The 24,894-nt window shown below is 36.9% G+C and overlaps 1 protein-coding gene across 4 annotated transcripts in view; it reads right to left on the bottom strand.

Annotated features, from left to right (window-relative positions):
* The window catches only part of LOC145981568 (RNA-binding protein 1-like), a 41,198-nt gene that overhangs the window by 14,529 nt on the left and 1,775 nt on the right, over positions 1-24,894 (bottom strand). For all 4 annotated transcript variants that reach the window (XM_083114916.1, XM_083114915.1, XM_083114918.1 and 1 more), the window contains exons 2-4: positions 24,154-24,392; positions 19,453-19,542; positions 1,054-1,140 (exon numbers count right to left, since the gene is read on the bottom strand). In XM_083114916.1, the coding sequence (XP_082971042.1) occupies positions 1,054-1,140; positions 19,453-19,542; positions 24,154-24,362 (386 nt within the window). In that variant the 5' untranslated portion in view covers positions 24,363-24,392. The remainder of the gene's footprint in view (positions 1-1,053; positions 1,141-19,452; positions 19,543-24,153; positions 24,393-24,894) is intronic.

Here is a 24,894-nt window from a genome sequence, read left to right as displayed (position 1 = left end):
TCCGAACCACTATGTGCCTCCACCGGGTATCGAACCCGGGACCCCTTGATTACAAGGTGACGAAAGTGCAGAACTGGAGTTGAAAAATTCACCAAAGGGCAAGAAATTGCAGCTTGAATATCACTGTTGTGTTTCTGTGACCATAAAGGCATTATTCATCACAAATGCTACACAGGGTGGAATCGAGACTAGGAGCTATCATCATGATGCTCTGGTATGATTATGGCAAAGAACTGTCGAAGTCCAACATGAGTACTATGAACTAGGGTCTGTTCCACGATAAAGTGATGCGTCAGCAGGTGGTGGTTGCTCTGGAATTCATAACCTGACTTTAAGGCTTGGTTGAATCTTTGGATGATGCCAGCAAAAACGTTTAATAGGCTTGTGTAACCATGTAACTATTGCTAGCATTTAGTGTGTGTGTGTGTGTTGAACCATCTGCCATATTGGTCAGATTCGTCCATCTGGGATTATTTCCAGTTTTCAGAAGTGGGGTTGCCATTGAAAGGTCACACTTTCAACGACACTGAAAACATCCACCAGTGTGCAACACTGATTATTCAGAACATACCATGCGAAGACTAGCAGAGGTGGTTTCAAGCACTGTCTAATCATACTACATTCTGTATGCATGCATGGCATCACAGACTGAATACTATGTTACTGTACGTCCATCTGCACTGGATTTGCAGAAGAGCTGATTAGTTTGACGAATGTGGAGTTTGAATGCACAAGATTTGCGCAAACATTTTATTAACGTTGATAATTCAAATCACTTGATAAACAGGCACGTTGCTTCTGAATGTGATGCATTAACCTCTAAGGAACACAATAACGTCATCAACTCGTCTCCAACAAAAAGAGCAGATACGACAAAACAGCATTTAGCAGGCGATATATGTACTTTCAATAGTAATCAAGCGGCATTCATTTTTTTTCCTATACTTGATAACAACAGTCTCGTTATGTAATTGTTAGATTGTATGACTGAATGAAACCAATTTTTCATATTCTCCTAAAACTTGATAAGAAAAATGAATAAAGGAGACTTACCTTCTGTCTCTTGAATCAGATCGAGAACGACGAGAGCGGCTCCTAGATCGAGACCTAGTGCGAGAACGTCTTCTAGGGGAGCGAGATCTGAAACAAAACAATATCATCAGCACATAATAACTAAGAGGAATAGAAATAAAGTAGTGTTATATTAACCTAATATATGACTATCATTATGCAAGACAACAATTGTTAACTTCTCTCCCACCTACATTATACATCTTTAAAATGAAATAAACTGAAAATAGAAGCAAAATTATCACAAAATTACAGATGATTTATAAATAAGTAATAACAATAACACTGCTACTTACCAATGGCACAACCTATACAATCAAATGCCAAGTGAAGTTAAAAAAAATATATTTAAAAAGAACAAAAATTACTCACACCTGGAATATGATGTAACTTAACACACTACTGACTTGATCTCAATCATTAGAAACACTACCAACTTCCATTACAAAATATTGTTCCTCTCTGCACTATATCCAGTTTACTTAATTTATGAAATGATCAAAATGTATACCCATTTGCAATTATTTTTCATGACATAAAAGTGCGATTTCAATATCTCACGTTAATTCAAGATGAAGTGATGCATGATATGAAATATTTTCTTGCAAATTTCAGTCCAGAACAAAATCTTGATCCCCGTAATTAATGATGCATTCATGAAACCAGTTTCAGGAATTCTGTGCAAAAAAAGGTGGCCTATCTGTGTACGGTACTTTAAATTATACAATGTACCATCCCAGTTGTTTAATCAGGATGCTTATAATTTCATAAAAACAAAATTCCCCGACTTTTGTAGGTTTTCTACACCAGATCATTAGAGAAATCAATGTACAGAAGGTCGATCCGCGTATATGTGTTGGATTTTGGACTAGCACTTACATTATGAAAATCCACGGGACCACCATCGGTTGGCCTCAATGTGATCACCGTGTGTCTTGGCAATAGCCCTGCACCGTAACTTCCATTGTAGCAGGAAGTGGAATCTTCTGCCAGTCCTCCTGACAGGTTTTCCACAGGCCCCGGAGAGTGGTGACACGATGAGAGGAAAGTGTCCCGTTTCAGTAGACCAAACACACAGAAATCCATGGGACTCGCATCCGGCGACTTCACCAGTATATCGTGAAATGGAATAGCCCGAATGCTGGTGTCTGTCGCCATCTGCTGCAGAAAGTTCTGGGTAGAACAAGATGTATGTGATGAGACCTTACACAGATAGGCCTCACTGAGGTAATGTTCACGGCTTTGAAAAACCTTCCGTATGTTTAATTTCTCACACAGGATGCAGTTCACAGTTGACTGGGCCACGTGGAGTTGTGTGGCCACGTTGCATTGGGGGGTTTTCCTGTAGTGTCATTCGATGCAACTTCCGAGACACGGGTTGCCTCAATGCAGTGCAGGCTCACTTCCTCGTCCCCCTGGTGGGCGACTGAATAGCTGGAACCTCATGGTTTTTATGCCGCTTGATTATGTTCTTGATGGCCGTCAAACCCAAGGTGCATCCATGTTCCTTGCACTGTTTCTGAATTTTTGACACCGAATATTTGGCGTGGAAAAGTGCAACTTGTAGTCCTCCCAAAAATGGTTCACCTTAGGAGCCATGATGCACACAACACACACTCGCGATAGTGCCATGATACTACAGGTTCTAACCGTCCTCCCACGCTTTTAACCGCTTAGATCAGTTGATTCTGTGAACAGGAGTGATGGTTCAAGATCGGACACATATACGCAGATCGACCTTCTGTGTATATATGTGTGCAAGCTAAACAATCACACTTAGTATCTCATATATAATCTAGTTTAGAACAGTAAACTACAGTAATTAGTTGTTTCATCTTTCACAAACTAATAATCAACAAAACATTATTTTTTTTAAAAAAATCATAAGAATTGTAGTGTAAATACTATATCGTTATAGTAGACTTTATTATTATATATGTACTCCAATTAACAATCTACCAACACACTCAAACCTTTGCAACAAGGAAGTGCAGGATACCAATAACCACTGACCATAATAGTTTCCGTGATGTCACCCAGAGTGTATTTTATAAAGTTAATGCTCCAACTATCTATAATATAGTTTGTTCATATTTACTATGTGAGAATTACTCACAAGATTAACAATATAAATTCAGTTTTACTTACGTTTTTGGCGAGTATAGTTCGTTCTTCAATTACGACGTTTCGAGAGATAACTTCTCTCTTCTTCATTCACATTTTCTCTTCGCTCACATTCCACCTAATCCTTGATCCCGTTGACTATGGAAGAAATATTTTGACGAAGCTAAGATCCTATGAATTGCTTATAACCTGAAGAAGAGAGAAGTTATCTCTCGAAACGTCGTAATTGAAGAACGAACTAGACTCGCAAAAAACATAAGTGAAACTGAATTTATATTGGTAATATAGTTTGACCACATCATGTTCAAAATATAGCTTCTCCATTTGTATACAGCTTAATTAATTGTTACTATACAAATAAAAATTCAAATGGAATTTAGAACTGTTTAAAAAGTAATACAAAACCATTGTAGAAATATTTTGCAAAGTCCAATGCTATTGATAAGCCAAGGTATGGCAGTCAAAAAGCACTTCTTCTGGACAGAGACCTTTGTTTACCATGGAGACCAGAAACTACAAACTCCAGACGTTTCTCATTGGACGAGTTACATCTACTGTAATGAATTTTTCCATTGTCGCTACTGCCTTTTACGCACTCTCTATTGTGAAAGATCTTAATATTACAGCATGTTTATAAATGAATGGTGCGGTTATAAAAATTAATAATAAATCTATTTATTACCTTACACGGGTAAAACCTACACCGTAAGCAGTGGCAACTGTCCAAGTTTTTGATGCGCTACCTGCTGTTGGCTTGTCATGCTTGCTGCGGGGCCGCATCGTCAATTCCGAGTCAGTCAGTTTCCGCAGCGAGCGTTAGTTCCGAGATGGCGTCGCAACAGGAAAAGGCTTTCTGTGTGCTCCGTTTTGAGGTGTCCAGATCTGTGGTAACAGTGCAACGTGAGTTTCGTGCACGGTTTAGGAAAGACCCACCACACAAGAATAACATAAATCGGTGGTACTGACAGTTCGTGGAAACTGGATGCTTGTGAAAAGGGAAGAGTTCTGGTCGACCTCGTGTGTCCGATGAAAACGTTGAAAGAGTGCGCCAGGCGTTTCAGCGAAGTCCTCGGAAGTCACTTAAGAAAGCAAGCAGGGAATTGGACTTGCCAAAGAATACGGTGTGGAAGGTGTTGCGTAAGCGACTATGTTTTAAACCAGGGGTTTCCAACTGGCGGCCCGCGGGCCGCATGCGGCCCCCGTTGCCTTTTTCTGCGGCCCGCGAAGCCAGTTTGCAAAATACATTAATTTTATTTATTTTTATTAAAATACGTTGTTTTTTTTTACTGAAGGAATGGATGCTCTGTGAAGAAAGACAATATCACAGGTAGAATTGATTTTGCAGTCAATAATGATAATCAGAAGAATCTAAAGTGACGTAAGTTTCTCTTCACACCATGCATTCCACCCCTTCGCTATGCAGAATGAACTCTGCCGCTTCCGCGAAGGCTTCACTCTTTGTGTTTAGAAACAACTCCAGAGCGGCGCTATAGAGATCTGTTTTACTACGCACGAAGTACGAAGAGATTTCCAGTGTTCCAACTCGGATTGTACTATGACTGACTGTTAAAGTTTGTGCAAATATCGAAATGAGCAATATCTCCAAAAAACGTAAGATTGAAAATTAAAATAGCTTCTCTCCAACTTAAATTGCGTGATTTGGAAGGCGATGTGTTCCTTCAAACTAGGCAAGAAAAGGGGCCAGAGTTTTTCAAATACCTTTCACAGGAACGCTTTCCAAACCTACGTAGTTTTGGGCAAAGAATGACATCGATGTGTGAAAGTGTTTTTTCTTCAATGAAGTTCATCAAGAACCGCTACAGAAGCAGACTGGCAGATTCTTCACTGCTTCACCTTCTGAGACTTTCAAAAACAGAAATTCAAATACAAGTTTAATAAAAGAAGCAGATCGGGCTCAATTTTCACATTGAACACTTACTATGAAGGATTCTTATTTGTATGGTGTGTCTTTTAATTTCTTTCAATTCATCAATAAGTATTGGGTTTCTGTGAAATAAATTGTAATTATACAATTTTGATTTGTAATTCCATTGTTTTATTGCCTCATTTTAGAAATTTAGGTCATGCGAAAGTACTACATTTTCAGTTCAGTACTTACAATTTTTTGTAATTTTTAATCCCCCCCCAAAAAAAAATGCGGCCCGCCTATCAACTGCTGGATATAATTTTGGCCCTCGTACCTTTTGAAGTTGGAAACCACTGTTTTAAACCGTACAAACTGCAAATAGTGCAGGCCCTTAAACCAACAGACAAAGTTAAAAGGCGTGAATTCTGTGACGAGATGCAGTTGAAAATGGAAGAAGATGGTTTTGTAGAAAGACTCATCTTCAGTGATGAGGCCACTTTCCATGTAAGTGGCAAGGTGAACAAACACAATGTCCGTATCTGGGGAAGCGAGAAACCACATACCCAGATAGAGCATCAGCGTGACTCTCCGAAAGTGAACGTTTTCTGTGCGGTTTCCCAGGAGCAAGTTCACGGCCCATTTTTCTTCGAAGAAGCAACAGTCACTGGTGAATCATTTCTAGACATGTTGGAAACCTGGTTGTTACCCCACCTTAACACCAATTACGATGATTACATTTTGCAACTTGACGGTGCTCCGCCCCATTTTTACAGGAATGTGAGAGAGGTTCTTAATCGTGTTCTTCACCATCGTAGGATTGGACGTGCTGCAAAAGAAGACACCAACCTTCTACCCTGGCCGGATTTAACACCATGCGATTTCTTTCTTTGGGGGTTTGTTAAAGACAAAGTTTATGTACCGCCAATGCCCGTGCCCCTGGAGGAAGTTTGTGAACGGATAACTAATGCACTGCAAACCATCACGGTGGACGATCTACAGCGAGTATGGAATGAATTTGATTACCGCGTCGATGTGTGTCGTGTGACCAATGGTGCGCATATTGAAGGATTGTGAATAATGGATCAGAAACTTGGACAGTTGCCACTGCTTACGGTGTAGGTTTTACCCGTGTAAGGTAATAAACAGATTTATTATTAATTTTTATAACCGCACCATTCATTTATAAACACACTGTATATGCCCCCCCCCCCACCCCAGAAACAGAAAATTCCCTGAATTTTCTCGATATTCCAGACTGGTAGACACTCCAATTCCAATGATGAACTCTGCATTTGAAACAGAGGTAGCAGAAGCAAGAAGACACTCACCCACTTTTTAATTGTGGTGCTTGACTCACCAACTGTCCACCAACCTACTAGAAAGGTGTAGCATGCACTATCCCTTGGCATATGGAGTATTTGCCATTGAGATATGAATGAATATTGCTTTGGCCTGAAATCTAAATTACTCCAATTCGGACTCCTTCGATTGAAACCTTCAAAGGCTCTCTTTAACTGTAGGGTCTTTCAAACGAAATGGTCCAACAACAAAAATTTATAATTAATTTTCATACCACAGTAGACGAAAGAGCATAGTTCAACATTTATTTGCGTAACATGTTCAAGGATCCACCACATCTGTTCAACATTTCCAGTGTTCGAATCGCATGTTGTCAAACACTTGATTCAAAGTTTCAAGGTTGGCGGTTGCAGTACATTGATTCACCTTCAGGCTCAAGCGTCCTTGGTGCTTGTTGAACGACTTCTTGCTATAGAAAGTGCCAAGTAAAAATGAGCTTCGTCACTGCACGAAAAGTTGTCCAGCACATAAAGTTGCTCTTTGATCAAGTTGGGAAATTCGTTTACGAAGAGCAAGCGTTTTTGTTTTGCAACATTTGTCAATGTCGGATGCACCTGAATTCTTAGGGAAACATGAAAAGATTTCTTTCGTGGGCTATTGATTACAGCTTGATGCACTTCTGCAACACGTGCCAGGTTTTGACTGTTGGTTGCACACGATGTGACCTTGCACATTACCTGTCTCGTTAAACTGCTTCGCATATCGTCTAATTGATTTTGGATCTGGCTCCCATGCACACTGGTACTCATGTCGGAACTCTCGTTGGACTGTGATTGCTAAGTTGGACTCAATAAACCAGGTGATAACATTCTTCTTCTGTTCAACAGACAACTTAACATCCATCATTGTTGTCCTTTCTTGATGGCATCAGATCAAAACACATAACCGAACAACCTTGCTAAAATTTTTGAACTATGCTCATTTGACAACTATAGTTGTTTTGCCTGTTGGATGAAAATAAAATTAACTACAGATACACTCCTCTTCGCCAAAAGCTGCAGTTTACAATATGTAAAAATGTAAAAGAAAAAATGTGCATTCCTACTATTTATCCTTTCTGTAACATTGTGAGGAATGAAATCTTCTATTTGATGATCCAACATTGCTTGTTAAAATGAGTTTTCGCTGTAAGTTCATGCAACGTATTTGATTTAAATAACTTTATGCATGTATCACAATGATATTTATCAATTAAATATTATATCATTAAACATAATTGCCATTCAAAAAAGAAATAGTAATTAATTTGTATTACACTTCAATGTCTGTCAAATTTAGAATGATGATTAAATTGCATTTGGTTTAACCTGCTGTTCCTCCCCCGCACATGGAACATTAACACTTCTAGCAGCACTGCCACAATCAACTGTCAACTCCACAAAGTGGAGACAGATATGAATAAGCTATGCAGAAATGTACAATTGTACATACAGTACACTACCACAGCCATGAAAAATGTTGAAAATGAACAAGACCCAAAAAGAGGTGATGCTTAACAGCATGTGCATAGGCATCGTTTCTCTGGCTTCCATTTGCCCCTCACTGCCTAGCAGACATTATCCTCGCTTCTTGATGAACTGTTGAGATAAACCCAGTGCCCGAAAGAACAACAGGTTGAAGCAAACTGGTAAAATTCTTTGCTTTCACTAAAAACTAAAGAAAAACAGTCTCCAATTTTGTCATAAAGATATGCAGAATTTTTTAAAAAATGAGAAAATTAGAGGGTTTCTTAGTTAGCAATGGACTTTCACCAATACATCCCTAATATACAGAGTGTACCAGAAGCGATAGCGTAAACTGAATCTGAAAAGTACACGATAGTAGAAGCTAAAAAGTCGCAGTAAACATGGGGTTGCAAACAAATGTTTTGAGAGATAATTACGAATGTATGGTTACAAACTGCCACTGACTTAATTGTTTGTACATCGTACACTTTTCATGTGTGAGGTGCCATAGTTCTACTTAGTAACAAATGCCAGAATTAAAAGGATCACCTCACTACACATTGCTGTTGCTTTTATTACCAAGGACTATTGTACTGTACAGAGTGTTACATGTTCGGCAGACAAAGAAACCTAGGAGTGCGCAAGGAGACAAGCATACGATGTCAGTGGCAGATCGTATACATACATTCACAGTTATCTCGCAAACGGTTCTTTTACAATCTCACGTTTACAGATACTTTTTTGCTTCTACTATTGTGTACTTTTCACCGTTTCAGTTTGCGCCATTACTTCTGGTACACCATGTATTTTTAATTATTCCATACAATATTTTGGGAAACTCCCCACTTAACATGACCACTTAAAAACTGAGAGCAATTTGTAGCAAAATACTAAAATGTATTCCATCTTCATAACTTACTTTCTCATAGTCACCCTAGAAAGTTCTGGTACTGACAATGAATTGAAGGAGTCAGGATGAGATGACATCAAGTTACTTGAACTTGCAAAACGTATAATGAATAATTAAAGGTATACAGCATTCAGCAAAATCAGCGTGTGCTTATAATTCTTCAAACCTCACTAAAGAAAAGTTGCACATTGAAATACCATTCACAGAAATTTGTAAGGTGAATATAAAAAAAAAATCCTCTAAAATTCTGACTTAAGGATCAAACACCAACATATCAATTACAAACACAAGACACTTTCTAAAGTAATTAGCATACCTGCTTCAGTAACATCAGTATACAATTCAGTTTGGCAGAACTTACATTTTTAAGATCCACTCTCTTGAAGGTTGCCCACAGCCTCACATGAAAATATTACTAATCTTTAAGGTACAAAAAAAATCTTCTCTTGCAACCCGTGTGCTTTCTGGTTTAAAAGTGTATGTCACATTTACCTATTTCTATTAGGTTAACATTATATCTTATTTGACAACTTGTGAAAATATGTTGTTAAAATTTTAAAACTTAAAACCTTTAATCTTTAAAAAAAAATCAGTAAATATTTGATTGATTTTGTGTCTTAAGTCCACGTTATTATCAGTAAGGCTAATCAGGACTGGACCTACAGTTTAAAGTAGGATGCAAACCACATATACCACCGGGTATCGAACCCGGGACCCCTTGATTACAAGGCAACAACGCTACTACTGTGCCACCGGGGAGGCAATATAGTAAGTTATTTTCATATATGTAGAAAGTATTAACTTGAAAGAGAATGTAATATTGTAAGAAATTAGAACTTCAAACTATAAACTAAAGTTTTATCACTAAATTAAATATCACATTATACTATATATGGCTTCACGATTCACAATATTTTGCAGAAATCATGGTTAAAAATTAACAAAAATCACTGTGCCTGTGTTGCTTGTTTTGGTCCACTGTCTTCATTTTTTGAGGTGTTGTGGATGCAATTTGAAGTCCTTGGGCAATAGGAATTTGAAATTCATAGTTAAAAACCATGAAAAACATGCACACTGGTTTTCATGAAACCATTTATGGATTTTAATAGCTTCAATGGTTTAAGAGATTCCTCAACATTAAAATACATTGTTTGTTGCTCTTTTTGAATCCATTGCTCTGTGAGTTCATGAGATCTTGATACTTGACATCAGCAGACACATATGACCAGTTCATAAGGATTCGTCTTTTAGCTTCTTGACTGGTCCCTTCTGATGAGACTGTGTTGTACAAAAGTGAAGAAACACACAGGCGGATTTACCAGCTTTCAATGACAATTAACAGTTGGGCTGAAAAGTTCGTAGGCTGACTCATAGATGGCGTTACTAGAATTAAATCCATGTGATTTTTACTTAGTACTAACCTTCAAAAGATACGTGTATAAATTTCACAGCTGCCGGATAATTAGTTCGTGAGATATAGCATTGTGAGTGAAGCAGCTTTTGTTATTGTGAAAAAATGGAGAAAAAAGAATTTCGTGGGTTAATAAAGCATTGCTTTTTGGCGAAAAAAAAATACTGTTGAAGCCAAGGCTTGGCTTGATAAACATTATTCGGACTCTGCACCAGGAAAATCAACCGTTGAGAAGTGGTTTGCTAAATTTAAACGAGGCGAAATGAGCATCGAAGACGATGCACGCAGTGGACGCCCCAAAGAGGCTGTTACCGACGAAAACATCAAAAAAGTCCACAAAATAATTTTAAATGATCGTAAAGTGAAGTTGATCGAGATAGCTGAGACTTTAAAAATATCAAAGGAACGTGTTGGACATATTGTGCATGAATATTTGAACATGCGAAAGCTGTGTGCAAAATGGGTGCCGCGCGTGCTCACAATTGATCAAAAGCAACAACGTTTTGATGATTCGGAGCAATGTTTAGCGATATTCAACCGTAATAAAATTGCTTCCACATCCACCATATTCTCCAGATCTGGCCCCCAGTGACTTTTTCCTGTTTGCAGACCTTAAAAGAATGCTCGCTGGAAAGAAATTTAGCACTTCTGAAGAGGTAATCGCCGAAACTGAGGCCTATTTTAAGGCTAAAGAGAAATCGTACTATAAAAATGGCATCGAAAAATTGTATGACCGCTATAATCGTTGTATCGCCCTCGAAGGCAACTATATTGAATAATAAAATCGAATTTTGTCAAAAAAATATTTTTTACTATGTTAGCCTGCGAACTTTTCAGCCCAACTGTTAGTCATTTTAAAACCCATTTGGTGTATCTCCTTTTCAATAAAATCTTTTGAACTTTCTTATACTGGACAGTGTTGTGAAGACAATTGGGAAGCTACTTGAAAATAGTGGTGATGGGACTTGAATCGCTGACCATGCATCACCCAATAAAAGAGCCGCTCTGGCACGCCTTGGTCCTTAGAGGGCTGTTGCGTTATGGAGTTTAGCTAGTTTTAATGACATATGTAAATAAGGTCCATTTAATACTACTTTGGTGACAGTTTGGGTGTAGTTATACTCATAACACTTCAGAATGTCCTACACTAACAATAAGACACCAAGGGAAGTAAACCGTACAATTTCTGAAGCATGTTATTTGTTACTAATTACTAGAGGCATGTTATATTTTATTTTTGAAAAATGAGATGTGAAAAAAACTGCTGTAATGTTCATTTGTAATGTTTCTGAAAGGTGTGAGGTGCATTTTTCTACCATGTTTTGTCACGAAATGATGTGAAATAAACTCAACATGAAATTTAGACACTTTTTGAAGTCTGAACTATCCTGCAAGTTATGCAATTCAAGGAAAATTGAATAATTCTTCTGTAAATATTTGAGAAGCAAAAATGGACTCTTTTATACAGAAATAAACTTAACACACTGGTGGCTACAAAAGTATGCTATTAGAAGGGAAATGTTTATTTTGTGCTATAAGTCTAGTTTCAATTTCAAATTTAGGATTATATTCACCATTTCAACACTGAAATGCCATTTTATATACCACTTTTGACACCGAAATGTGCTGTTATTGTACTGAATTCCTGAACTTTTATGACCATAAATATGTGGCCCTATCAATTACTTAAAATATTGCTGAAAGGCAACTTTGGATGTCATCATTTCACTCATTTGATATTAAAACTAAAATGCGTACTGTGTCACAAATGCAGATATGCTAATTACAACATAAGAGAAATATTTATTATATTGAAAGGCACTCACCTATAAAAAGTATATATAAATGTAGATGTAACTTTTTAAAATATTTTTTCTACACAGTTGTCTATGTATATAACAATGAAATAAATATGCTAAGAAAAAGCATTGTAAGAAAAAAAATATATTAATAGAATACCAGACTCTGTTGTTATTGGAGTCAGCACGCTGGGATGAAGACAGAAGAAAGTGGTGAGTGGTGAAAGCTGCATATGATGTAGTGCTGTGGCCTACGCGTGAAGTTGAGTGTTCTTATGGGTACGGATACGGCATTTGATCCAGCAGGTAATAAGGTTGTCAAAGGTTTACCAGGATAGGATCTGTTGGGTGTTTAGTTGTCTGGTGATGCTACCACGTTGCAGCTTAGCCTGTGGTTGAGAAGGGTTACGCCACAAGTCGAGATGAGCTGTGCCGAGCTGAGATGAGTTGAGCTGAGTTGAGCTGAGCTGAGCTGGGCTGGGTTTCTTAGTATGGTGATGTTGAACCCAATCATGTTGGTAGCAATAGGGTGACAGCAGCCAGAGCTGACGGTGATGGAGGTGGTAGTTCAGAAGGAGTCGAAATAACCCTGCAATTGTGTCATACAGCATCAACATTTGTTAATATCTCTTCTTCTCAATATGTCAAACATTTTTTTTCTTTTGCTTCCAGATACCAAATGGCATCAAAGCATGGGTTACAGTCAATTATGGTTGGTTTTAAACAAAACAAAAGAAAAAAACAAAATTGTGGTAGAAATATATGAAAAAATTGTTAAAAATAAAACACAATAGAAACTTAGCTGTGGCCCATATTTCTAGAACTTTCTCGCTGAGCACAAATCAGGACAAGATAAATGCATGGACAACAAATTATATATTACATCAGTATTAAAAATTAATAACCAGAAATTATACAATAGTTCTAATTATACGAAATATTCATTTTCTTCTCTACTGTAGTGAACATACTTACTGTATTGATTCATATGTCTTATTTTGTTGGATACAGCAGGGTGGCTATTCCATGACACAGAAAAAATTCAAGTATAATTCCAGGTTTTCAAAGTAAATATTCTAACAGTTATTATAAAAAGTTAATTTGTATTAACATTTACAAATATAACTACATCTTACAAATCATGTGAATAATTTATAGGCTCCTGCAAGATGTTGAAAATTAATAATTATCCTGAGTAAATGATAAGTAACATTTCTTTCTTCCTTGACATCCAAAACTGGGCAAAACACTTCATCTTAGACATCTTACAAACAACAGTAAATTGATCTAAGTGTTAATAGCCAGTTCATGATCACACTCTCCCTTGAAATCTACAATTAATCAATTACAGAAAACACAATCAAGTAATAATAATCACTTACTATGGCAAGAGTGATCAATAATCCCTATTTTAGTCTTCTGAAATACCCCCCCCCAAAATAGAGAACATGTCAAAAGTAATAATATAAACATTTACTGAAGTTCAAGGGAGACAGCTTGAAAGAAAATACCCAAAAATGGAATTTTGAATTAAACATAGTCATCTTTTCATGACTGAAAAAAATTCATGCAATTTCCTGATGCCAAAAGTTCATATTAATTTCTTAAATTCAAGGATTCCTGGTCAGTAGAACCCTGATATCATGCTGTAGCATACCAACCAATAAGATTATTTGATTACAAGAACGAACTATGAGGGCTACTTTTTCTTATTTATTTCAGCCAGCAGTGAGCTGCATTGATTGATTGAGATGGTATTTTAAATCCACTTTATGCACAGTAAGGCTAATTGGGACTGCACCTTCAGTTTAAAGTGGGATCTGAACCACTATGTGCCTCCACTGGGTATTGAACCCGGGACCCCTTGATTGCGAGGCAACTACGCTACCACTGCACCATCCGGGAGGTCCTACAGTGAGCTGTAAAATCAAGACATACAAATGCACATACATTCCTATTCTACTGCATTAAGGCACTTTAAACGCACGAAGGTTGTTCAAAAAGTAATGTCCCTATTTCTCTTCCTACACGGGAGGAATTTGCACCCAGCAAAAGTTGGACATCTTACGTATACATGTGTGTATTTTTATGGATGTCCAACAGGCAGTGCCATTGTAGCAATCAGTAAAAATGGCGGAAGTGAGAGACAATCAATTGTTCCAAACAGCGAGAAATTCTTAGTGACAGAAAATGAAAGTGTGATAAACATTCACAAGTGATTGCGTTGGGTCAGCATAGAATTCAAGTTTCTCCATTTTTTTTCTGGTTCTACACCCCTCCTCTCTTTGCATGCTGTTCCAATCTTGTCTTCTTCTCCTAACATCCAGGTTGCTACGATTTTTTATTAGGAAATTCCCTGACATTTCCAGGTTTTTCAGTCCAAAAATGAAATTTTTCCAGACATGTTTATCATCATGATTTTTGCTTTTGAACCTTGTGTTTTTCAATTAAATATATAATCTGTTAATTATTATGAATATTTACTTTCACAACTTTTGTTCAGCAAATTTCATTCTACACACAAGAACAAGTGAAAATTCGAAGAGTAAAATGTAAAATTACAATCGGCATCAAATGTATTGGATGCTACAATCATGTGCATCTGGTCTTCAGGCTAAGGTAACAGAGGTACATTGTTTCACCATAACAGATCACCACAATATAGAAACAACAAAAAAAAATTCATAAACCATACAAAATATTTAACTTTTTCTGGCAGATTTATAGTGTCGTAGAAAATTCTACTCTTTTGCTTACATTTATAAGTACACAGCATCTGGAGAAATTTTTGTTGGAACAACAAGACTAAGATCTATAAAATAATAGACGATAACCTAATCTTCACGAACCTTTCCGATAATCATGATCATATTGTCAATGTAGTTTAGTTATCAATCAGATATCTGGACTGCAAGTTTTACTTTGATATTCTTTCTAATATCTAGTATTATAAAAGTGAAAATTTATTACAGAAATTCGAAGGAACCATAAATTTGCACAAGTCAAAGAATCATAAGAACGAAAGAAACAAGTTTCTAAACTGAATCTTTTTTGGGAGTGGAATCACAAGAACCAAATCCAGAAGCGGAAGTGAACTGCTTGTTCATCTTGCAACATTTTCTCTTGCAGACTACAAAATGCACGTAAATTCCAGACAAGCTGCAAAATTCCCTGTTTTCCAGATGCGTAGCAACCCTGCTAACACACTCCGATATCTGCTCTTTCCACCGACATCTGGGTCTACCCTATGGCTTTACTCCCACTCCTTGCGCATTGTAAGCTCTTACTGGCACTCATTCTGCACCCATCCTCGTCATGTGTCTGAACAATCTCATCTGTGCCTGATCTATTCAGTCCTGAAGCTTCACCACCACCCCAGTGGATGTACCCCTCCCCCCTCTAGTTTTGGCACTGCGACAGTTGTGGTTGAATGCTTGATATGGACACAGATATGATACTTTAATAGTCCGGAACATCAGTATGGAGACTATCATTTTAGTAACACAGCTGAATTCTGTGCTATGATCTGGCGCACTTCACACTGCAAGTGCATCATTACCTAAAGAAGGCCTTGATTGGGCAAGAGGTTCTGACATTTACCCAGCGCCCTTAACTTCCAAGACGTCCTGACATCATCTCTGGAGGGGCTCATCAATGACAGAGTCTCAAATAACTAGTATCACTAGGGGCATGCATATATAGTTTTTGACGAAATCACGAAATGTGAAACACATTCTAATGTTAATTTCTAATATTTCTGAAAGGTGTGAGGTGCATATTCCTACCCTCTTTTGTCATGAAATGACGCGAAATGAACTGCAAAATGCGAAATAGACTCTTTACCAACGCGAAATTTGAAGTTTCTGAAGTTTGAATTATCCTGCAAGTTATGCAATTCACATAAAATGATTAATTCTGCTGTAAATATTTGAGAAGCAAGAATGAACCCCTTTATACAAGAATAACCTTAATACTCTGGTAACTACATAAATGTGCTATTAGAAGGGTTATGTTTATTTTTTAATAAGTGCAGTTTTTCATCAAATTTTGGATTATGTTCACAATTTTAAAAACAAATGTCATTTTATATACTGCTTTTGATCTGTTTTTTCACCACTATAACACAGAAATTTTATTTTATTTACTGCTTTTGAACCTGCAATTGACTCTGTTTTTGTACCAAAATTTTGCTTTTTATCTACGCCTCTAGGTATCACACAACACAAGAGTTATGAGCAGCTGTGAAAGATGCCTTCACAAACGTAACCCTGTAATAATCTCCGCAAAATGCCAGAACATGGTCCAGAATTGGGCTGTAATACAAAAGTGACTGTCTCCATACCCATGTTCTGGACTGTTAAACCATCAGGCGTGTGTCCATATCAAGCACTTAACTAAAACAATTGTACTGTCAAAAATAAAGGCGGGTACGCACATTTTGTGACCACTCAGTAAAATGCTATCGCTAGCTCCTGTGGCAGATTGGTTAGGACATCACGCTACGACACCAGGGGTCCCGGTTTCGAATCTTGGCCTGGGCATGGATATTTGTGAGTGTTCATTCATCAATTTCATCACTCATCACCATCTTTGCAAATTTGCCACAAGTTGCATAAGAAGCGAAGTAAAATAAAGCAAATCAGTCGATGTACAATGTTATTGAGTTTTATAATCATCTTTACAGCAATTTCACCAAAATATTCTCCCTACGTTACTGTATTGGTTCTAAAATATTTCACATAACCGTTAATATGCTTATAAACTGAAACCTGAAGCATTTTGGAACAAATCATACATTTCTTGCAAACTGGTTAACCCCTTCCCTGTGTTCAGCGTAATATTACGCCCTTGGTCACTATAGCTTATTCTGTGTTGGGCATAATATTACGCCCGCGAACAGCTCTGACTGAAGTAACCTGTGTTGAATGGAATAATACGTTTTTTGTTGGTGTTTGTTTTGCTATTGAAGAAACAACGACCTTTTATTAGTCATGATATTCAAGCCAACAAAGAAGAAGAAGTAGTTCAGAGGAAAGTAAACTGTTTTTGTGTTATGCTGACAAAGTGCAAACGTGAGTTCGTTTGTGTGTCGCATTTAGTAAGTTGCTTTATGTACATTTTTTTCGTGTTGCGTTATTTGAACTGTTCAAATGTTGGTGATTTATTGTTGGTTTTGGTGTGTAAAATGGCAAAGAGGAAACGTGCCAAATGCCAAGAAAAGTGTTCAAGTTCAGATTGTTTTTCCTAAGTTCAAGTTTCTAATAGTATCTAACAGTGGCGGTGATTAGGGGTAGTTGCACCCCTACTTTTTGCCCCACACTATGCTAATTTTTTCTACAAAGGTAAATATACTGTCTAACCCCCCCAGTTTTGGCACCTTTCCCCCCTGGTTTTGGAACCCAATCGCCACCACTGGTATCTAATAGTATTGTCAAACAGGATTGCGAAACATTTTTCCCTCATACCTACTGAAGATATTGCAATGAAACTTGGCGAACACATTATGTGTAGACCATAGTATTTTTCAAGATAGATTATAACTGGGTATCTATATATCCAGGGTCGGTCGAGAGGGCCCCAAAGTTACCAAAAGGGATTTTTCGGAGGGAAATTTCCCGAATTATCCCCGATTTTCCTTTCCTCATACTTGATGTACACATGTGTGTGGTACCATTTGAAAGCCTGTTCTATTCTGAAGAGAAAGGCGTATGAACCATGATACTCGGATGAATTGTGCTGAAGCAGTAGCTACTTAATAATATTATTACGCAAACTAAGAAAAAAAAATACACAGAGCGGGAAAGCATTTTGTCAGAAAATTACACAGGGAAGGTGTTAATGCCTTCCTGCTATATATATAGCATATATCGCCATGTCAGAACCAGAGGGACGGAACTCCAATTAATCAAATTTATGGGACAGGAAATAATGTATTCTTAGGAACATTTCTGACTCTTAAAGAGTGTCAGCGAATTGGCAATCTGTGACTCCACCTTACTGCTATGAATTAAAAGAGGATATATGTCAATCTCACACAATTTAGAGATCTTCAGAGGTTGATTGATTTACTTTATTTTACTTACGTTTTGTGCCACTTTTGGCTAATTTCAGAAGATTGGGATGAGTGATGATATGATGAATGGACACTCACAATCACACACTCTCATACCGAGATTCAAACCCGGGATGCATGGCATCATAGCACAATGTGCTAACCACTCCACCACAGGGGCCGGCAGATCTTCAGAGGTGTTCAACAAAAATGGAAACCACATTTTTGGAGTTACGTTCCCCTGGTTCACATGTGATGATATGTTAACATTCTCAAAAAAAACTATTGTTTATACCAATCTCATGTACAGCAACAACTTATTTCTCTCTTGCATAAAAATGTCACAAATGAACAAAAAGCGTATTTCCACCACCTTCTATCATTCTAGAAGTAAGATTACCATATCAAAATAATAATACAGGTTATGATCGAACCTAAGATTGATGAATGTATATCTATTCCTATTGTTTAAAATTTCAATGCAGTCACACTATCTTTTGTGTCCATCCATATGCAACCAAAATGAACTTGAAGCTTACAAGTTACAATAAAAAAAATCCTTATTTGAACATTATCGTGGAGAGAAAACCTTCGATCCATTCAAAAGTCAGATACCGGGCCAAAACTAAGTTTCTATTATGTAACTAACATTCAAATAGCCTTCATTAGAGAAATATAAACAAAAAATGAAATTAAATATAAACTCTTCTACAAAAATAAGGTAATTTTTAAAGGAAATTTTTGACGTAATATTTCTGTTAAATGTATTACATATTAACCATTGTATTTGTTTTACTGATTTTCAGAACAAACTGGACGAGGACAAAAGGATTTAATAAAGCATAAAATATACACATATTTGGAAAGCCCGAACAAATTATTTACATACTGCTAAACAACTTCTTCTCTCTAGAGCAAACGGACCTCCCCGATGGCACAATGGTTGCGTCGTCGCCTTATAATCAAGGGGTCCCTGATCCGATACCAAAAGGAGGCACATAGTAGTTCAGACCCCACTTCAAACTGTAGGTCCAGTCCTGATTTGCCTTACTGTGCATACAGTGGACTTAAAACACGAAATCAAATCAATCTCTAGAGCAAACATTGCAATTTTTCTGCAGTAATTTTTCACATGTTATTTACGTGTCCACCCAGGAACAAATTGTCTATGCCTTATTTATCCCATTTAAGTAAACATTAAACAGAAAATTGTGTTTTTGAAAAGCGGTACTCGTACAATTGACCTTTGTCAAATATCTTACTGTAAACAAAAAATTCTTCACGCCACCCCAAAATCACTCAACAGTAGAAGCTGACTGCACTACATCTTCAATTCTTTGGTACAACACAAGTTACGACAGGAATAAGAACAAAACAGCAGATGTATCATGGAAACATAATTTCTAGTCCTAACCTTGAGTAGCGAGATGGCGGAGGACCTCGCCTTCCACGCCTGCTTCGACCTGTCGACATCTCCACCCTCACTCTGGTGCCGCACATGCGTCTGCAAAAGAAGTTGATTATACGTTAATGATCTACATATACAGATTGACCGTTTTGATCAAATAATACCAGAGTTTTACTGCAGTTTAAATGAACAGGGTGCTTCTGAATGCCGTTTGCAGGCTAGATCGTTATCTTACCTTTTTATAAATTATGTTCCTACATAACTAATAACACTAGCCAACATACTTTTGGTAGAAGTTACACTGGTGGGCATTCTTAAAGAATTTCAACCCACGGAATCTAAAAATCAGGTTGAAAAATGTGTCACATCATACTTTTTGTCATCATATAGGGTGTCACAAAAATAACATTGACACATATATATAGGGTTGGACGTGGTAGGAAAAAAACTGGCTTTTTTGGGGGAAAAAAAGGAGTTTCTTTCCGTGGCTTTTAGGGTTGGGCATTTTTCACAAAAGTGTCTCAAATCAATGAAAATACATGAGTTGGCAGTATTTTTCCTGTTCTATGGTTTTCATTTATCTCCCTGCTGTAAAATATACACTCATTTCAAAATATAAAATACAATTTACAATATGAAATTTGTAGCTAGAGCATTTTGTAGGTTTGGTGCGTATTACTCACAATTCCAGAATATAAAAAAGACGTTAAATAATTTAACGTTAAAAACTGTACTTACGTATGCGAGTATGTTGTTCCTATTTTCCTTTCTTTAGAACTACGTTTCGGGGACTGACTATCAACTTCTTCAGGTTCGTATGAAAAACTAGGTACTTAACATGGTACCACGTCGAAATGTAATAAAAGTATTGTGGACAAGGGTTGGTGTGGATACATTTAAGATATTATATCCCCCCTCTAGACGTATTTAAAAACTCGCCGTTCTCTAAAAACTTGTGCAAGTTAGTCCCCGAAACGTAGTTCTCAAGAAAGGAAAATAGGAACAACATACTCGCACACGTAGTACAGTTTTTAACGTTCAATTTTTTAACGTCGTAGCTAGACATAAACAGTGTTTTCAAAGAAGCTGGCTTTTTGGAATGCACGGTTCTTTCCGAGTCTTATCTTCATATTTCGGTAGGCTTATTAAATATATCTCTGTAGTATAAACATGTTCACATAACTAGAGTAGTTTTGTATGCATTTTTAATAGAACCTAATAGTATGATTAGTATGATATGATTTTAATGTTGGAATTTGTTATACAAAAACGTGCGTATGTACTTTTTGAAAATCTAGTATCAAATCTCTTTACATTAAATTTTGTGTTCAGTAATATATATTTTGGCTGCTTCTTGCAGTGGTTCTCAACTTTTGTGAACTCGCAGCAAAGTAAATTTATTTCTTACGAAGTCGATGACCTGATCCCAACAATTTCACTCATAAATACAATTCTGATATTTAAAGTTTATATGGAAATTAATATGCACCCTTCATTTATTAATATTAATATATCAACTATGACATAATCATAGTTCAATTATGTATAGGCTAGCTGTAAAATATAAAATCAGATTTAAATTAGTTGTCAACCCTTGGGTGCAATGAACCTTTGGCAGCCCGGCGGTTGAAAAACACTGGCACTAAAGCAGAAGCAAATAAGACTGGACTGGCCACAAATGGCAAAAAAAAAATATATATATATATTTAAGAAATCTGAACTGGACCTAGTTTGAAATGAGATCCCAAGCACTCGGACTCCATTGAGGATTGAACCTCAGACCTCTTCTTATTACAAGGCAACAACATTACTTTATTCCACTCCAGAGGCCCATACATGATTATAGAAGGAACCTTTTATCAAAAAGCCAGCTTTTTTCCAACAACAGCACTTGCAATTTGTTCTCTGTGATTTTCGGGCTAAATTAAATCTTAATGTCTGATGAAGTAGCTAACAATCTTGTTAAGTATAGAGAACATTCAGACCGAAGCAACACATGACAGTGGGGGGTGTGACATTGAAGTGACAACTGACATGGGCCCCTTCAGTCTGTAAGCAAGCATCCATCAGGCATGCACAAACAAGACCGAGGTGACATAATGCGCACTTCTTTCAGACTGAAGTCACAGATGAAAAGCGACACAGTCCCCTTCAGTAAGCTATAAAGCAAATCATTCACCGTGCATGTAAGAACAAAAGACCGAAGCGGCACGATGCACACCACTGAGAAAACAGTGTAGTCTGAGCAACATGCAAGTGACATGTTTAGCTTGTTGTCGCACTTCGGTTGAAAAGGTTGAAAGGATTACTGAGGGTCTGCTTCCAAGTGGCACATGTCACTTATAGCTTCGGTCTGAAAGTTCCATGAGAAATCGGTACAGGCCAAGTGACACTTGCAGCTTATGTTGCTTCAGTTCCAAATGTTGCATTTACTTCTAAGGAAGCAGTGCCATGTGTCGCTTCCGTCTCAAAGCTTCATTAAATAGGATATATACACACATTCATGTAATACGTATACTTTTGCATGTGTGTTGTGAACAGTAAAGATTTTTAATTGTTCCGAAACATCAAATATTTTGATAATAACATTTCTTTCATATTTTATGACATCAACATTTAAATTGAGACAGAAACATGTAAAAGATTGTTTTAAGTCCATTTCATGGTCAGATGTGCTCATCAGGACTACACGTTTAGTATTAACCCTAGCTTACACGTGCCGTACGAGAAACTTACATACCGGGGGAAACTCATAGACCACACTTTTTTTTATCACTAAAATTCAAGAAACTGTTTTATTATTGAATCAATGCTTCCTTTGCTGATTATATATGTGCAGTTATTTGTTAATTATAATAATTACAAAAACTACTATCTTTAATAAAAAATAATAACCAATTATTGCATGAGTGTCTCACATATATATTTTATCATTCACTAAAACTCACAAAATCCATAATAATGTTTTATTAATGCTTTTTGTTTGTAGAAGTGCAGTTGTTTATTAAATATAAATAGTCACAATAATTACCATTACCAACCAATTGCACACTGTCCCTGGCATGACTATCTCGAATGAGATGCATTCAAAGATGGTACCTGATAGGCCCACCAAGTGCATGTTGCCTTCTATTTACATTAAATTTCCTTTTTTATGAGCAAAAGTAATAAAGAAATATTGGGAACATCCTAGAGAACAATTTTATTTATTTTCAAGCAGTTGAAAAATCTAAAAAATATACATGTGGTGGGCCTGCAAGCCCCCTTCTTCACCTCTGGTCAATAATCTGTCTCTTGGCAGCTACATCATGTATTTTTTTACCTAGTTGTAAAATATTTCACTACAAACCTGTAAACTCATAACAGTAACTTCAAGTGAATTAGGTTAGCTGTAATTGGTAAAAAGCCAAAAAAGCCAAAATTTCAGGTTTCTTTCCAAAAAAAAAGCTGCTTTTTATCGGAGAAAACTGCCCACTCAAAAAAGCCTGCTTTTTTGCAACTCTACATATATATGATATTTATTGCGACTTTTGAAGTACATGGAAATGCAGTTTCCAAACTAATTATAGCTATACATTTTATTTTATGTACTTTTATATTACTTTATTTTCACTGCTGATAAATGTCAAATAAATGAATTCCTACTGAAATATTCTGCATTTGAAACAATTAGGATGTTTTGCTCACTGTACCCCCTTGAGAATTATGTTGAATTTCTTTTTAATCAACAGATTTCAATGCTTTACGTATTTCAAACTTTCACCACTTTTTATTAGTAAATACTGTTTGTAAGCACAATAAAATAGCAAAAGAACATGTCAGAAATTGTTAAACCTAATGACATACAATTATAGTTGCTCTTGTCACGTTGGGTAACAGACTACTTTATTTCACAATAACACATTTCCGTGAGCTAAAAACAACTAAAAATGTTCATAAACAACATAATCGTCATAAACCATGCAAAATATTTATTTCCCAAGGGGGGACAGAGGGTCAAAGTACCGAACCGAAACAACTTTGGGGTAGAAAAAAGAAGCTGCAAATGCTATGAATTCTACTTTCTATAATTTACAGGAGCAAATTCAGAATACCGGAAGTATCTTGAATTGCTTTCAAATTCGGCATACTCACTAATTTTGACGTTGTAATCACGAATCTGCAGTTAAAATTTGGCGGTCACGTCTAGAAATTGCGAAATAAGTCGAAAAAAGTGGGCCCGTGAACAGAGTAAACGCCACTGATTTATGAAGAAAACAACTATTTTTTGCAATGATTAGCATTTCAAAACTATGTTTATGATCACCCTTCATTTTTACTATGCTTACCTAACCTAACCGTGAATAGTTCGTGGGGCAAACATGTTTTTCAACTTTACGCAAGATGCTTTTTTCTCACATTCAAATGAACGCTCCATGCAATGGGTCTCGCTTATTGCACAACACTTGAGCAACGTTGTGTTATGACTACGGTAGCAAGACCGTTGTGCGGAAGGGAAGAAACATGGTTTCCGTTATTGTATGGAGAATCATAGCGGTAATTGACAAGCTTATCTTGCAATTTGTAGAGGTGACCGCCAATTTTTAACTGCAGGTTCGTGATTACAAGGCCAAAATTAGTGAGTATGCCGGATTTTAAAGTAATCGGAGATCATTCCGGTATTCTGAATATATACCAATTTACATAATCATAACAACTACCACTTACGTTCCATCCAGCCCTCGCACAGCATCTTCAGCATCTCTGGGATCTTCAAATTCCACAAAGGCAAATCCAGGAGGATTCCTTGCTACCCAAACATTACGGAGTGGTCCGTATTTGCTGAATGCTGATTCAATGTCATACTTCGAAGCACTGCTTCCTAAGTTCCCAACATACACTTTGCAAGACAGATCCCAGTCTCGATAGCGAGACATGTCAACTATTACTTATTCAAACTGTGTAAACTGTGAAAGAAAATGAAGAAACCCATACTGAATTTTCTAGCTACCGTGTAGTCATGTTATCCATACTAATGAACTATACCCTAAAATCGCATACACTTGGTAAATTCACAATTACCTGCACTAACCACACTTTTCATCACAATGTCAGAGTATGTACTTTATATACACACAGCATAGTTTTTTCTTGTTTCAACCCAGTGATAAAATTACATCAATAATTAAACAGTCATTAACGGACATGTTGAAGGTACCAACAGTTATTTGGGTAATTATGCGATATCGCCCGAACACCTCTCACTCGTTTATTAGCATTGATACTTACCTATTCTGCATCGCGGAAGATTCTTTAAGGTGGGGTTATGCCTTTTTCCATAAAATAGTGTCAACTTTTCATATTACGAGTCATTATTTGTCTTCCTTGTTCCGCTTGGGTAACAGACAATATGGCATGCACTCGTCATGGATCATTGAGCATCGTGCGATTTGGAGTGTGTATGCAGTG

This window comes from Lepisma saccharinum, chromosome 29, assembly GCF_977018435.1.
Source record: "Lepisma saccharinum chromosome 29, izLepSacc3.1, whole genome shotgun sequence".
NCBI classification, from domain to species: Eukaryota; Metazoa; Arthropoda; class Insecta; order Zygentoma; family Lepismatidae; genus Lepisma; species Lepisma saccharinum.
The sequence above is the reverse complement of the archived record's forward strand: the minus strand, read 5'-3'. Positions and strand labels throughout refer to the sequence as shown.